This window comes from Macrotis lagotis, chromosome 4 (assembly GCF_037893015.1).
Source record: "Macrotis lagotis isolate mMagLag1 chromosome 4, bilby.v1.9.chrom.fasta, whole genome shotgun sequence".
In the NCBI taxonomy this organism is placed as follows: Eukaryota; Metazoa; Chordata; class Mammalia; order Peramelemorphia; family Peramelidae; genus Macrotis; species Macrotis lagotis.
Genome location: NC_133661.1, coordinates 43,535,620 through 43,549,511, shown reverse-complemented (window position 1 = coordinate 43,549,511; position 13,892 = coordinate 43,535,620). Strand labels below are relative to the sequence as shown.

General features: G+C 32.7%; 1 protein-coding gene across 1 annotated transcript; it reads right to left on the bottom strand.

Moving 5' to 3' along the window:
- Positions 1-1,175: 1,175 nt before the first annotated feature.
- LOC141523077 (olfactory receptor 6C75-like) lies at positions 1,176-2,117 on the bottom strand. Its single transcript, XM_074236358.1, has one exon. It carries the CDS (start codon positions 2,115-2,117, stop codon positions 1,176-1,178), a length of 942 nt encoding a protein of 313 aa, XP_074092459.1.
- Between the last annotated feature and the right edge of the window lie 11,775 nt (positions 2,118-13,892).

Here is a 13,892-nt window from a genome sequence, read left to right as displayed (position 1 = left end):
TTTAGTAGTGTTTTATTTTTTCCAATTATATGTGCAGGCAATTGTTAATATTTATTTTTATTAGATTTTGAGTTCCAAATGTTTTGCCCTCTCTCTCCTTTCCCTCCCCTACTCCAAAAATGATAAGCAATTTGATGTCATATATGTTCAATTATATAAAACATTTCCATATTAGTCATAGTTATGAAAGAAGAAATAAATGAAAGGGAAAAATACACAAAAAATTGAAAATAATATGCATTGATTTATTATTAGAGTTCATAAGCTTTTTATCTGAATATGGATAGCATTTCACATCATGAGTTTTTGATCACTGCTTTTCTGAAAAGAGCTAAGCTATTCAAAGTTGATCATCCTACAATTTGGCTGATACTTTGTACAATGCTTTCCTGGTTCTGTTCATTTGATTTTGCTTTAGGTCATGCAAGTCTTTACAGGTTTTCCTGTAATCAAGCTACTCATCATTTCTAATTGCATAATCATGTTCTATTGTATTTATATACCACAACTAGTCCAGTCATTCCTTAGATCATGAGCATCCTTTCAGTCTCCAATATTTAGCTATCCTGAAAACAGCCACTATAAATATTTTTGCACATGTAGGTTCTTTTCCCTTTTTATGATTTCTTTGACATACACATCTGACAGAGTCATTTCTGGATCAAAGGGTATGCACAGTTTGGTTGCCCTTTTAGCAGAGTTCCAAATTGTTCTTTAGAGTTGTTAGATCACTTCATAGCTTCACCAACAAGATATTAATTAGTGTTCCATTTTTCTCACAGACTCTTCAATATTTCTCATTTTTTTTGTCATTTTAGCCAATTTGATGGAGATACCTCAGAACTGTTTTAATTAACATTTCTATAATCAAAAGTGATTTAGAGATATGACTATAGATAGCTTTGATATTTCATCTGAAAACTGCCTTTTCATATCCTTTGACCATTTATCAATCAGGAAAAGACTTATATTGTAATAAATTCATCTCATTTTTCTATTTATTTGAGAAATGAGGACTTTATCAGAGATACTGGAAAGAATAAGATAGCTTAATCTTATTAGAACTGAACAGCAGTAGGTTGTCTAATGAGGAAATGAATTTCTTAACATTTGAAATTTAATAGAGTGTATATAACATTCATTAGTTGAAATAATTTGCCTTCCAACTTTAAGTGCTATCTAAATAACTTCATCTTGTAAACAGCATCTCTAAAAGCAACTCTGAACTGCTTATTTCTTAAAGTGTAAATGAATGGGTTCAATACAGGTGTCACTACAGTGTTCATGAGAGCTGCCTCTCTATTGGTGTCTAATCTCTTGGCTTGATTGGGCTTTATGTATATAAACATGCAACTACCATACATTAGAGAGAGGACAACGAGGTGAGTGGAACAGGTGGAGAAGGCTTTCTGGCGTTCCTTAACAGATGGAAGATGCATAATTGTGATTGTAACATTGATATAACAAATAATTATGACAGAAAGGGAAGACATAATGAGGAATAGAGCAAGGAAAAAAGCAAATGATTCAACAGCACTTGTGTCAGAGCAAGAGAGTTGTGTCAGAGGACCAAGATCACAACAGAAATGTTTGATGATATTTGAGTCACAGAAGGATAGCTGAGACACTTTTACCATCAGACCAGTTGTCATTATCATTCCCATACAGCAGCAGGACAAGATAAGAAAGAAACACACCTTCATTGTCATGATACTGGGGTAATGCAGAGGGTTACAGATTGCCATGTATTGATCTATTGCCATCACTGCCATGAGGAAGATGCCTGTGAGTCCAATAGAAATAAAAACAAAGGCTTGAGTGAAGCAAGCAGCAAAGGAAATGGTTTGCATACCTGAAAAAAAGATTGCCAGTAATTTGGGAATAACACTTGTTGTAAAACAGCATTCCAGGAAAGAGAAACCACTGAGGAAAAGGTACATTGGTATTTGGAGGCGATGGTACATCCACATAATCATGACAATGAGTGTATTTCCTATGATAGACACCAGGTATAGCAGTAAAAGGACAACAAAGAGGAGTTTCCCTAGGTGCTGGACAGCTGGAAATCCCTCTAAGATGAATTCTTCAACATTTGTCTCATTTCTCATATTCACCATCCTATTCTGAGACCTATAAAACAGAAAGGATCTTTTAGTTTAGTGTACATTAAACTTTCTCTAGTTATGTACATTGTATTTATGCTAGGCACAGGTTTATTATAATTCAGTTTTTGCCTCAAAAACCTCATAATTTTTTTTTTTTGTTTACAAAAACCACCTTTGAAGCAGAGAGGTACAAGCAGGGTAAAGGTAAAAAGGTTGGAGCATAATGTATTACCCATCAACTAGAGTATAAAAAAAACTGGGATAGTAATCCTGATTTCTGACAAAACAAAAGTAGAAATGCATCCAAATTGAAAGGGATAAGGAAGGAGAAAGACAGTCTAAGACTAACTCTAAATATTTGTGAAATTTTCTGAAATACTCCTTATAATGTCCATTAGTTGGGGAATAGCTTCAGTTATGGTATATGAATGTTCTAGGAGAAATCATGAGTGGCTTGACTTCAAAAAAAGCCTGGAAAGACTTATATGAACTGATGCTGAGGGAAGTGAGCAGAACTAGGAGAACATTGTACACAGTACAGCAACATTGTGAGATGATCCACTCTGATGGAAGCAACTACTCTCAGCAGTTCGGTGAACAAGGACAATCCTGTAAAAGACCATGTAGTCCAATCCAGAAAAGAAACAATGGATTATGAATGCAGAGCAAACCATACTACGCTCTTTTTAAAAACTTCTTTTATGCTTTTTTTTCTTTCTCATGTTTTTCCCCCTTTCTTTCAAGATAAAACTAATATGGAAATATGCTAAACAGGATTGTATGTGTACTACTTATATCAAATTCTTTGCTGCAGTGAGGAGGAGGGAGGGTGGGTGGGGTAGAAAAATGTGGAACTCAAAAACTTGCAAAAGGATAAATGTTCAAGGCTATCTTTTACATATAATTGATAACTAGAAAATAATTTTTTAAAAAGCTTACAATGGAAGAGGGATCTTTAAAATGTAATTTCTCTTCTATTGGATAATTCATATCCAGTGTCCCTGAAGATAGTTAGGTTACCTAAATTAGATGATGCAGTGAGCAATAGCCTCAAATAATTCCTGCAGTTGGACAATTACTAAGTTTCAGAGTGGTCAAATAGATGACTTGAGAGATTCAAGGTGGGAATGAACATTTCTAGCTGAAGGGAGAATGAGAAGGAGAAAAGGTTGCTTAATATTTCAATTGAGGTGAACTTTGAAGTTTTAAGATAGATGTGACTACTAAGGGGTTCTTAACTAGGCGTCTATGAATTTGATATGTAAATTTCAAAAAATATTTCAGCAAAATTGTTTTCCTTTTTCAATCTTATATATTTTCTTTCTCATTTAATTATTTCTTTTAGAGTGAACACCCATATCTTGTTTCAGGCTAGAAATTTATCAACTAGCCAGAACTCAATTCCCCTGCTTATTAGCTATTCCCTTTCTGAACAGGATTGGTATGCTCATTTTAGACATTTGTGCTCCTTGATATTGGACTTAGTACAAACATCCAGTCTACTCTAACGCTACCATAACTCAGAACCCCAAGAACTCACATGAATCACTGTCCCAGGAGCAAGGACCATTGGCATCTCCTGCCACTCCAGTTTACATATTTTATTTAATGCATTTGAAAGTATTATTTAGAGTAATCCATCTACTCTATTAGACTTCCAAAGAGGGCCATAACACACACATTAAACATCTATTCACTGAGGCAAAAAATAAAAGAGTGGGATGAGAATATTTTAGACATGGGGGATAGAATGAATAAAATTCTAAAGGGAGAAATAATATAACATATGGTTCAACAAATAAGTTAATCAACATTTATTAGGCACTTATGATTTACCAGATATTGAACTAAATATTTGGGACACATAAATACAAAACATAGTACCCAGGATTAAGAATATAATAATTGATAACCTCTTCAACTAATGTGCAGAGTGTGTACAGGATCATGTTATGAAACTAGAGCACAAAGATTTATTATATGCCTTAAAAATCTAAATATAATTATATTCTATTAATTGTATTCTATATTCTCACAGAATGTTTTTAAATATATGGAAAAATTTGCCTAATGTAAATTTAATAACTCAAGCTTAATTTAATGCAACCAGCCCCTTTAAAGCACTCTATATGCAATGCATTTAAGATAAAAGGATAAAATACAAAACCATTCCTGCCTTCAGGGAGATTGCATTCTAATGAAGGGATAGTACATATAAACAAATAGTTATCTAAAGCAAAAAGAAAACAAATGAGTATAAATTTATTTTAAATTTTTTTAATGTTTAGTTTTTAAAGTAATCTGTATGTGCTTATAAGACTTTATTGGTGATAAATTCATGTTTAAAACATTTCTTTCATTAATGTTTGCATAATGAATTGGAAATTTCATTACAACTATTTGTCTGTCATCTGTAGATCAGCCCAGGTAATAGTAAGACACTCTCAGAATTCACTGATTATAGCATTGAAACATTGGCAGAGTGTGATTGGCAGCTAGGTGATGCACTAGTAGAATGATTCCTGAAATTGGAGTCAGAAAGATCTTAGTGAAATTGTAACCTTCACATTTAAAATAAGTCTGCCCTACATGAGACTCTTAAACTGTGCCTTTGTTTCCTCACCTGTAAAATAGGAATAATAATAGCATCTACTCCCAGCATTGTTAAGATTAAATGATACTATTCGTAAAGAGCTTTGAAAACATTAACATTTTTCATGAAAGCAAATATTAAATTATAATAATTGATTTGCTTTAAAGATTTCACAATACTCAAAATATACCTTTCATTCCATCAGTCCATCAACAAACATTTTTAAATGCTTATAGGTAATCTGAAGGTATTGAGATCACAAGTACAAAACGATAAATATCTAACTCAATGAATTTGATTTTTATTTTAAAAGATGCTTTCATGAAATAATAAGGATCAATTTCATTCAGTATTTCAAAACTATGTGGACTAGGAAGCTACCATTCTCTCCACTTCCTATTTTTGAACATTAAAAAGTTTGAGTTTATAGAGAATACTTGATTTACCCAGAATCAAGGAGCTAGTGATTTCTGAATGACTTTGCAACACTGCTCAGTGATCTTTATATATAATATGTTGAAGATTTTTATTACATAATAATTTCTGACTCAAATTATAATTGCAGTGGTACTGTGCATAGAATGTTAGACCCAGAGTCAGAAGAATGCAAGTTCAAATTTGCACTCAGATCCTTGCTGGCTGTGTAGCCCTAAGTCACTAAAATGCTGTTTCCCTCAGTTTCCTCATCTGTATATGATATGTGAATAGCAATAATGCCCATCTCCCTGCAGTTTTGAGCATAAAATGAACATGAATTAATTAAGCACTTTGCAATTAAAGAGCTATGTAAAATTTTTCCTGGTTAACATACAAGCATGAACTATATTATTTCATGTACATCCTAAGCAAGAGGAATTAAGATCACAGAAACAAATGACCATACCTTATTTAGATAAATGTGTAGGGAAGGGAACTTCTTAAGTCCACAGTGGACTTTTCTTTCCCATGTCTTTAGTCTCTGCAGTTATTAAATTCATCACATGAATGATAGAAAAATCTCATTTTATGATCTGACTTTAATTTTCTGGAAGGAATGAGGAGTTGAACAGTCACTATTATGAACAGGGAAGAGCCACTGAAATATAGAGATGGAAGAGAGCTTAACTAATCAAAGCTTTCCATGTTACATGATTTGAAATTCAACAGTTTAGTGACTTGTCCATAGTTTCAGAGCTGCCAGAAAAACCTGAATTGACTCCCAGTCTAATGTCCCTGCCCCCCAAATATTGGACAATTAATATACATCACAGCTGAAGATAGCTTTGGTGTTTAGATGCTGGTTCTGAATGTGTTGCCAAATGAAAGTATAATTTTGGGAGTAATTGCTAATGTCTTCTCTCTGGATTTTCTTTCCATTTACATGTTATAAGTGTTGTATATCCATTGTATTATTAGCACATTATCTCCCTATTAAGATATGAGCCAATGAGATACTTTTGACTTTTCTTTTACCCTCAGTAGTTATCACTGTTCAAAGAACATAATTTCTTAATAAATCTTGTTGACTGACTTACTGAATGAATGATTGGGAAAGCATTTAAAAAATTTACTATTGGAGTTAGACTGGTTCAGATGCTTTGTGCTATTTCTCTTCTGACTTAGCTTGCCTAATAGTCCTCAATTTTCCTTTATTTTTTTCTTTTCCCCCAGAAGTAACCTTTGACTTCTTTTTTAATTTGTTTTGTTTTTTGTTCAACCACCTTCTCTCAACTTTATCTTACATTAAATACTATTTTTGCTTATCTCTGTGTTGAAACAAAATAATTTGGAATAAATTGATTTGACTTCTTAATCTACCATCATTCATTATAGCTAGTATTCCTTACCTATATGAAGTCATTAGAGTACTTCTATAGTACAATGAATAGAGTTTTGGGCTTGGAATCAGCCTTATTTTCCAGAGTTCAAATTTAATCTCAGGTATTAACCTCAGGCAAATCACTTAGCCCTATTTGCCTTAGTTTCCTCATATGTAAAATAAGTTATAGAAGGAAATGGCAAACCACTCTAGTATCTAACATAAAAACTCCAAATGGGGTCACAAAAAATCAAACACAACTGAAATGACTAAACAAATTGAAGTCCAAACCCAAAAGTTTCTCCTCATTAATTCCATTATTTTATGCCAGAATAGGCTGAATTGGGGGTAGGGTAATAGAAAACCTAGAGAACCATTCAGTGAGCAAGGAAGAGCAATGGAAGATATTCTCACAAGGGTTATTTTCCAAAGTTCCACCTTTGTACTTAGACAACTTGAACTTCTGACAAGTCAGGTGCTTTTTCCTGATTGACATATAGGCAAGAGAATTACAGACTTGCCATTGAGATTATAACCTGAGAGAAGGGATAAAAAATATTAAAGTAAAAAATGAATTATCTTTTAGCCAGTTAGAAAATAATATAACTGCTTCTTTGCTTAGTTTTATTTTTTGTTTTTGCATTTGACTTTCATCCTAACATAGACATTAAGAAAATTCAGATCTCAATATTTTAGTTCCATGATATGCTTGGGTTTTGAATTCTCAGGGTAGCTCTAAAAATTTTGAAATGATTTTTGGAAATTTAGTAGAAATAAATGGGAACCCTCCTTCAAATCCTGTCTTCCTGCTACTTCTGCTTAACTGAATATCTTGGAAATTCCTTGCATGGACTTCAAATGAAGAAGAGATCTTATGTATTATATATTTATTATGATAAGATTCTTGCTCCCTCTGCTAGGCTGTTACAGTTTTTCCTCTAAAACCCAAACCATTGCTTTACAATTTCTAATCACATTTCTCATGCATCTACAATTAGACCCTTACCTCATTGTTTTTAGAGATGAAGATTTTTCCACTTTGAACACCAACAGCTTATTTGATATGCTACCCATTTGATTATTTATTGTGGCAAAGCAGAAAATACCCATGGGAAACTGCAGATGCATCCTGACACAATTAAGCTGAGTTAGAACGAAGTAGGGTCAATGGGGGATTTCTTTAAAGTAGTTAATTGGTCACTTTTGGAAATGCACCAAAAACTACATCCATCCTTTTATGTTTATGTTTTAATGTCATGTCCAAGTCTTAAATGATACTCTACCAAGATATTAGCAAAATGAAATAAGTGTAATTTCTTGGTAATGTTTAAATATTAAATATAGAGCAGCACTTGCTGGAAGTTCATAGTCCAGAGAAAGTTTCCCACGTAGCATTTGTTTATCTGGAAATCAGTGCTTCTAGTTTGTCTACTTAGTGGAGAGCAAATTAAATAGTATCAATCATGACTAAGGAGACTGGATGAAATACATAGTTTTAAGGTTTACAAAATCATTTTTTATTCTTTAAATATTGTTTTCCCCAATTACATATAAAAACCATATTAAGCATTCATTTCCTAAAATTTCAAACCCAAAAATTTCTTCCTTCATTTCTTCCTTCCTCTTTATTGAAAGGTTGGCAATTGATATAGTTTACATGTGCTGTCATTCAAATTGTATTTCCATATTAATCATGTGAAAAACAGACTAAAAATCAAAAATAAAGAAAGCTTTAAAAATATGCATTGATCTGCATTCAGACTTTCAGTTTTTCCCCTCTTTAGATGGATGGCAATTTTTATCATAAATTCTTTGGAATTGTGTTTTCTCATTGGATTTCTGAGAATTGCTAATTAATTGATAACTGATTATCATTATATACTAAAATAGTCTCATGGCTTCTGCTCATTTCACTTTCCCTCAGTTTCTGTAACTCTTGCCAGTTTTTCCTAAAAACATCTGGCTTGTCATTTCTTATAGAACAATCGTATTCCCTCACAATCAAATACCACAACTTATTCAACCATTTCCCAATTGTTGAACATTTCCTGATTTTTCAAAATATTTTACCACCACAAAAGAAAAGCCATGATTATTTTTCTGCATAGTTTTTTTCCTTTGGTCTCTTTTGGATGTAGACCTAATATGTTATTACTGAGTCCAAGAACGTTTGCAATTTTATATCCATTTTTGCATAGTTCCAAATTGTTCTACAGGATTGCTGAATCATTTCACAACTCCTCCAACAATTGATTAAAGTCTTAATTTCCCTACATGCCTTCAACACTTGTCATTTGTTTCCTTCTGCCCTTTTAGTTAATCCAATAGGTTTAGATAGTACCTCAGAATTGTTCCAACCCATATTTCTCCTTTCAATAAGTCAGTAGGATACTTTTTCTTTACAATTGTTATTTTATTTTTTCTTTCAATTCCATTTTATGAATGGTTTTCTAGTTTTATATTGCTACTTAAAGTTTGCAAAGCATTTTATATTATTTGATTCCCTACAACAATCCCGTGAATTAGCTGCTATTATTATTATTATTGTTATTATTATTCCCATTTTTAGGCTTTTTTAAATAAAATTATTTTGTTTGTTTTATACTTCTATACAATAGTAGTTTCTACCAATCATTTTTGCAAGGTTTTGAATTGTACAATTTTACCCTCCCACCCTTCCCTCCCCTCCCCCTCATGAGACAATCTGATAATTTTTACATTGTTTCGATGATATTCATTGATCAAAATTGGATGTGTTGAGAGAAAAAACATATTCTTAAGGAAGAAAGAAAATATTAGAGAAAACAAAGTTGTGTAGTACATAAGAAATTTTTTTTAATTGAAGATAATAATCTTTGGTCTTTGTTTAAACTCCACAGTTCTTTCTCTGGATGAGAAAGATGGTATGCAGATGGTATTCTCCATCACAGATCCCCTAAAATTGTCCCTGTTTACTGTACTGATGCAGTGAACAAGTTCATTAAGGTTGATCATTACCCCCATGTTGCTGTTAGTATGTACCATGTTCTACTTTTGCTCATCTCACTCAGCATCATTTCATGCAAGTTTTTCCAAGCTTCTCTGAAATCCCATCCCTCCTGATTTCTTTTTTCTTTTTTTAAATTTTCAAAAAAAATTATTTAAGGCATGGGTTTAAGTAATTTGCCCAAGTTCACACAATTATGCAATTATTAAGTGTTTGAGTTAAGATTTGAACTCGGGTCCTCCTGACATTAGGGTTGGTGTGCCACCTAACTGAGCCCCACTCCTGATTTCTAATAGAACAATAGTATTCCATCACATATCACAATTTGTTCAGCCAATCCAAAATTAGTGGACATACCCTCAATTTTGAGTGCTTTGTCATCACTAACAGAGCTGCTATGATATTTTTGTACAAATGATATTTTACTCTTTTACATGTCCTCTTCAGGGACCCAGTGGTGGTGTTGCTAGGTCAAAGGGTATGCACATTTTTATTGCCCTTTGGGAATAATTCCAAATTTCTCTCCAGAAAGGTTGGATCAGTTCACAGCTCCACCAACAATGTATTACTCTCCCAGATTTCCCACATCCCTTCCAACGTTGAACATTGTCCTTTCTGGGCATATTGGCCAACTTGACAGGGGTGAGGTGGTACCTCAGAGATACTTTAATTTACATTTCTCTAATCAGTAACATTTTTGAGCAATTTTTCATGACTATAGATAGTTTTGATTTATTTGTTTGCAAATTTACTTTACTTATTCTTTGGCCATTTGTCAATTGCAGAATGGCTTTTTTTTTAAAATAAATTTGACTCAGTTCTCTATATATTTTAGAAATGAGATCTTTGTCAGGAACACTAGTTGTAAAAAATTGTTTCCCAATTTATTAGATTTCTTTTGATCTTGGTTAGAATGGTTTTGTTTGTGCACAAGCTTTGTAATTTAATGTAATCAAAATTATCCAGTTTGTTTTTTATCATGTTCTTTTGTCATAAACTCCTCCCCTTTCGATAGATTTGACAGGTAGCCTATTCCTTTTTCCTCCTAATTTGCTTATAATATTACACCCATTTTGATCTTATCTTGGTATAAGATGTGAGTGTTGGTCTATTCCTAGTTTCTGCCAAACTCTCTTCCAGCAGTTTTTAATCTGAGTGAGTTCTTATCCCAGAAGCTGAATTATTTGGATTTATTTTACAGCAGATTACTATAATAATCTCTTGCTGTTCCTTGCACCTAGTCTATTCCACTGATCCACCACTCTATTTCTTAGCCACTACTAGACAGTTTGAATGACTGACTGTTGATCTGGTAATGCTAAGTCCCCTTCTTTTGCATTTTTTCATTAAATCCCTTGATATTCTTGCCTTTTTGTTTCTCCATATGAATTTAGTTATAATTTCTTCTAGCTCACTAAAGTAGTTTTTTGAAAGTTTGATTGATATGACACTAAATAAGTAGTTTAATTTCGGTAGAATTGTCATTTTTCTTATATTGGCTTCATATATTCATGAGTAGCTGATATTTGCCCAGTTATTTAGATCTGATTTTATTCATGTGAAAAGTGGTTTATAGTTATTTTCATAGAATTTCTAAGTCTGTCTTGGCAGGTAGAATCCTCAGGAATTTATGTTGTCTGAAGTCATTTTAAATGGGATTTCTCTTTCTAACTCTTGCTGCTGTATCTCGCTACTAATATCTAGAAATGCTGAGGATTTATGTGGGTTTATTTTATATCCTGTGACTTTGCAAAAGTTGTTAATTGTTTCCAGTAGTTTTTAGATGATTTTTTAGAGTTCTCTAGGTAGACCATCATGTCATCTGCAAAGAGTGAGAGTTTTGTTTCTTCCTTCCCAATTCTAATTTCTTCAATATTTTCTTCTTTTATTGCTGAAGGTAACATTTTTAATACAATATTGAATAGTAGTAGTGATAACAGGCATTCTTGTTTCACTCCTGATCTTATTGGGAATACCTCTAGTTTATCCCCATTGCATATAATGCTTTTGAAGGTTTCAGATAGAAATTGCTTATTATTCTAAAGCACAATTCATTTATTCCTACACTCTTTAGTGTTTTTAGTAGGAATGGGTGCTGTTTTTGTCAAAGGTTTTTTTAGTATCTATTGAGATAATCATATAACCAATTCATTATCTCCTCAGAAGTTTCAACCTCTTTGACCTTCTTTTCTGAGTTAGTATTCCTATTATCCTATTAGGATATAATTATTATATCTTATTATTATATAATAATATTATATAATATTAATATAATATTATTATATATATATTATTATTATCTTATCTTATATCTTATTATTATATCCTATTAGGATCACATAAGAGTAATCCAAATATCTTTAAGACTAAAAACAAAGGTATAGCAGGATATGATCATGAAACCAAAGTAATGAAGAGGGTTACAGATAAATCAGTCAAGGGACAATAAACTGAGAAGCAAGAATCTTATAGATTCTAAAAATAATGAAGCCAAAAAATTGTCTGAGTCATGATCTGTTTGATTAATGAGTTTTGGTTTTGATTTGCTCTTACAAAATGACACGTTCACACCAACAAAACTAATAAGTATATTTAATAAAGTTACTATAAAACAGGTAGAAATAAATCAATTTTACAGCAAAAGTAATCAATAAGTCCTACTAAAATAAAAAGAACAGCAAAATCTACATAAACATAAATGTTAAGAGAAAATATCACAGATTTGGGGGAGATTCAATATTTGAATCAACAGACTCTGGGGAGTCCCAGGGTACAGCCTCCAGACTCCTGATTGAGAAGGTCCCAAACAGAGTGTCCTCCCCATGGGTGAGAGTCCAATTAGGCTTAGGTCTAATTAGATCTCATATAGCTTGAGAACAAAGAAGGCTTCTTACCAGTATTTTGTGGAATAAAACCAAATTTTCCAGGTTGTCTGTGCTTACATTAAGGAATGGCTAGCTCCTGAAGAGATAGACAGTGTTAATCAAGTATGACTTCCAGAGTCTAGTCAGGACCAGTCAAGGATGTGCAGTGGTTCTTTTAAATATTCAAGCTGGGTTTTAAATATATGCATTAGATCAATCCTGCTCACTTCCCCTTTCCATAGTACATCAAGGGTGAATTCGGGGTCAGTAATTCTCCATAGCTAAACTATAAGGCCTTACCTTGGAAAATCTTATAGCTTATGTATTAACCATATATGCTCCAAAAAAGTTTTTCTAGCAGAGAGTAAGGTGATTAAAACCTTGGGAAAAATTGCTAAATAGCAACCTTTTGTATATATGAAGATGGTTGTTAGTCTATGGGAGAATAAAATGACTATACTTTCTGTCTTGGAAACCAAATGTACTAATAAACCACAAAGAGTTGTTTGTTATATATGTAATATATATATATATATATATATATATATATATATATATATATATATATATGCATATATATAGTATGGTGTAATTTGCATGATTTAGTTTAATAAACATCTAGTGAATTTAGTAGATTAAAAAGGAGACTGAGGTTACATTTTAGATCTGAAATTTTAAAATATGTCATTTGATGTTCATTAACCTTCTTACTGAATAATTTGCATGGTAAAAGAAGATTATTTTCACAAATCTAAAATTATAAAAATATTCTTTTGTGAAAATCACTGTGGATTGGTGGATTGAATCAGAATTTGAGCCAGAAATTACTGGATTAAAATCCTTCTTCAGGCAATACATAGCCATATGAAAATTTGCTCTAAATCATTAATTATTAGAGAAATGTAAATTAAAGCTTCTCTGAGGTACCACCTCACACCTCTCAGATTGGCCAATATGACCAGAAATGATAATGATCATTGTTGCAAGGGTTATGAGAAATCTGGGACACTATTACACTGTTGGTGGAGCTGTGAACTCATCCAACCTTTCTGGAGAGAAATTTGGAACTACGCCCAAAGGGCAACAAAAATGAGCATACCTTTTGATTCAGCAATACCACCACTGGGTCTATACCCTGTAGAGATGATGAAAAGGGGTAAAAACATCACTTGTAAAAAATATTCATAGCAGCCTTGTTTGTTGTGGAAAAGAATTGGAAATCAAGTAAAGGTCCTTCAATTGGGGAATGGCTTAGCAAACTGTGATGTGTGTATGTCATGGAACACTATTGTTCTATTAGAAACCAGGAGGGATGGGAATTCAGAGAAGCCTGGAGGGATTTCCATGAACTGATGGTGAGTGAGATGAGCAGAACCAGAAAAACAGTGTAAACCCTAACAGCAACATGGGGGGGTGATGATCAACCTTGATAGACTTTCTCATTCCATCAATGCAACAATCAGGGACAATTTGGGGTTATCTGCAAGGGAGAATACCATCTGTATCTAGAGAAAGAAATGTAGAGTTTGAACAAAGTTCAAGGACT

What these genes read in the sequence shown, in the direction of transcription:
- LOC141523077 (XM_074236358.1), bottom strand. Translation starts at nt 2,117, where the DNA reads ATGGTGAATATGAGAAATGAGACAAATGTTGAAGAATTCATCTTAGAG.